This window comes from Ammospiza nelsoni, chromosome 2, assembly GCF_027579445.1.
Source record: "Ammospiza nelsoni isolate bAmmNel1 chromosome 2, bAmmNel1.pri, whole genome shotgun sequence".
Lineage (NCBI taxonomy): Eukaryota > Metazoa > Chordata > Aves > Passeriformes > Passerellidae > Ammospiza > Ammospiza nelsoni.
Window position 1 is genome coordinate 78453578 of NC_080634.1, and position 3377 is coordinate 78456954.

At 73.5% G+C, this 3377-nt stretch overlaps 1 protein-coding gene across 1 annotated transcript; it reads right to left on the minus strand.

The window, feature by feature from the left end:
- Positions 1 to 440: 440 nt before the first annotated feature.
- Positions 441 to 1401, minus strand: SOX21 (SRY-box transcription factor 21). The gene has a single exon (XM_059494074.1). It carries the CDS (start codon positions 1284 to 1286, stop codon positions 441 to 443), a length of 846 nt encoding a protein of 281 aa, XP_059350057.1. The 5' UTR covers positions 1287 to 1401.
- Positions 1402 to 3377: the final 1976 nt, after the last annotated feature.

A 3377-nucleotide genomic window follows, 5' to 3' on the forward strand; every position in this document is an offset into this window, starting at 1 on the left:
CCCCCCCAGCCACGCCTGTCTCTGCTCTCGGTGGCGGGATGCTACAGCGGGACTGTTCTGAGCGAGCACCGCGCGGGGCGGAGGGAAAGCCGGAGCGGCGGACGGGCGCTACACCCCGTGTCTGTCCCGAACACACTCTGGGGGGCAGGACGGATAGGTTATTTTCTTTTTTTCTTCTTTTTCTTTTCTTTCCTCTTTTTTTCTCTTCTGTTTCAGCCGGGCTATCTGCACAGACCGCATGCAACACACACAAGCTCAACCCGGGGCAGCGAGCAGGGGACGCGCAACAGGTCGGCCACCGCCCCGGCGCTCCCCATCGCCTGCCCCGGTCACCCTCCGCGGTCCCGGCGGTGACTCGCCCCGCTCCCCGTCCGCACGTATGCGCCGGCAGCCATCCAGGCGGGCACCGGAGCTCTGCGCGGGCATCCTCCGGCCGCGGGTCATAGGGCCGCGGCGTAGGCTGCGGGATAAGGGTCCAGCTGGGGCTTGCCCATGCCTGGCAGGAGGATGTAGGCCAGCGGCGGCTGCAGCCCCGGGCCGGGCCAGGCGCTGCAGTTGCAGGGGATCATGTAGCCCGGGTTACCGGGCGACGGGTGCGAGTGCGTGTGCCCCCCGGCGGCGGCGGCGGCGGCGGCGGCAGCAGCGGCGGCCCCATGGAAGGCGCCCGCCCCGCCGGCGCCGGGGTAGCCCAGCGAGGAGGCGTAGGGCAACCCGGAGCCCGAGGAAGAGGAGGAGGATGAGATCTCGGCCATTTTGGAGCCCAAGTCCAGCAAGGAGTAGGGGCTGCTGGCGGCGGCCGCGGCGGCGGCGGCGGCAGCGGCGGCGGCCGACTGGGGGAAGAAGACGCGAGCGGCGGCAGCGGCGGCGGCGGCCGCCGCCTTCTCGGGGTTGGCCAGGAGCGACTCGGGCACCAGCCCGCCCGCCGCGCCGGCATGCAGCCCGCCCGCCTTCAGCCCGTGCGGGTGCTCGTGGTCCGCCACGCCGCCCAGCCCGTAGGGCACGGGGAAGGCGAACTTGTCCTTCTTGAGCAGCGTCTTGGGCTTCCGCCGCGGCCGGTACTTGTAGTCGGGGTGCTCCTTCATGTGCATGGCCCGCAGCCGCTTGGCCTCGTCGATGAAGGGCCGCTTCTCCGACTCAGTCAGCAGCTTCCACTCGGCGCCCAGGCGCTTGCTGATCTCCGAGTTGTGCATCTTGGGGTTCTCCTGGGCCATCTTTCGTCGCTGCGCCCGCGACCACACCATGAAGGCGTTCATCGGCCTCTTGACGTGATCCACCGGCTTGGACATGGTGTCCCCCCGCCGCCCCGGCGAGCCGCCGCCCGCCCCGCACTGGCGGCCGCCTCCTCCGGAGCTGTCTCCCGCCTCCTCCTCCTCCTCGCCCCCACCGCGGTCCGCTCCTCCAAAAGCAATCTCGGCGGGTGCCCAGTGGCGGCGGCACGGACTCCCGCGGGTGCGGGGCGGCGGCACCCGGTGGTCCCGCTCCGGGCGCGGGGCGCTGCCGAGCGGCGGCGGCGCCTCCCCGTCAGGGCGCTGCGGCGGGCGGCTCGGGCGGGACGGCCTCCGTTCCCCGCCTGGGCCTCGGAGCTTCTCTCCGCACCGCCGGTCTCCGGTCCACGGCTCCTCCTCAGAACACCCCGCAGGCGACAGCGGCCGGAGTCCAGACGGGACGGCAGAGGAGTCTCGACGGCGACGGCAGGATCCGGCAGCAGGCGAGCGGCGTGGGGCGTGAGTGTCCTCGCTTCGCCGCGGACGCGATGCCGCTCGGCAGTCTCCGGTGCGGCGGCAAGCCCTGGACGGGGCGGCGGTCAGAGCCCGCCCGGTGCCATCGCTGCCCGCGGAGCTCGGAGTGCAGCCCGCCGCGGCGCGCTGCGGGGCCGGGCGGGACGGGGTCCGCGGCGGCTCGGGCCCCAGGGGGCGCGGGCCGCCCCGCTCACAGCCGCCCCGCTCCGCCCGGGGGGGCGCGGCTGGCAGCCCGCTCCTCGCTCATACTCGCCGGGCGCCGTTCGCGAGCGGCCGCCGGGCACCGCGGGCCTCCTGGTTCGCGCCGCCGGACAAACTTCGCCAAGTTTCGGCGGGATACGGGGCGCTCCGCCTGCCGCGCGACTCCCCCTTCTCCGACAGCCGCCAGGTCTCTCTGGGTTTTCTTGGCCGCCGACTCGGAGGGGCGGCGGGGCGGGCGGGAGCGGCGAGGGGCGGAGGGAGGAGGAGGAGGCGGCGGAGGCGGGGGACACACCTAATTAAAATCCTCGGCGGTCCGCGCCCGGCGGGCCGCCGGCCGGGCTGCACGGCGGCGGCGGGGGCTCGCAGCCGGCGCGGCCGCCCCCTCCTCTCGCCCCGTCGGCGCCGCCTCAGGCAACGCGCGCGCCCCGCGTGCCCCCGCGCCGCGCGCCGCCCTATATGCCCGCACGCGGCCTGCGCGCCGCCGGCGGGGCGGGGGCGGGGCCCCCGTCGGGATGGGCGGGGCCGCGGCTCGACACGCCCCCTCGGCGGGCCCGGAGGGGCGGGGCGGGGCAGGGCGGCGCATGCGGAGTGTTCGGGGTGCTCGGGGCTTTCCCGGCCCGGGCCGGGGCTGCCGGCGGGCGAGAGGCTGCGGTCAAGGAAAGCATCCCCGAGTGCGGGCACCGGGCACCGCAAAAACATCCACGCGTCTTTTCCTGGCCGCTCGGGACGCCGCTTCACGGTGCCCCCAGCCCGAGCTGTCCGACCGTGCTCTTCACCTCCTGTCAGTCAGGGTGAACTTGCTCGCCTTGTTTGTGCTCCGGCGGGTCGGTTTTGACTTACCCCTGTGGTATGTGGAAGCGCCGACTCCAATAAACTATTAACTCTTTCCCGTGCTGCCATCAGGCTAGGTTTTGCCGGGACGGCTCCGCCGCCCTTTTAAGGAAAAGCCGGAACCGGGCTCCCGAGCGCGATGCCCGCGTGGGGTCAGAGCCCCTCCGGAGGCCCCGCCGAACCGGACACTCCTCACGGCCCGGCGCACGGCCGGGACATCCCGCGGCGGGAGTGGTGTCCGCTCGCCTCAGGGGTTCCTTTGTCACGCCGCCCGCTGCCGTCGCGTCCGCGTTCCTCTCCGCGGAGCCCGCTCCATCTTCCCGCCGGGCTCGGTGCCCCGCTCCAGCCGCTGGGCTTCGCACCTTGCTTGCCGCCGCACCGCACCTCTGCCCGCCACCGCCACCCGCAGCTGCTCCGCGGGCGGGATGTCTGGGGAAAATCCGAGCGCCGGCCTTCCACCGGAGCCTGGTTCCCGGCGCTTTCCCCGACGGTGAGACCGCCCGGATCGCGCGGCAGCCTGTCACGGCCAGAGTGCCCTGTAGAATACCGAGCGGCTCCTCTGTTAATAGCATCTTCTCCCGTTTCGTGTTTTATGACCCATACTCT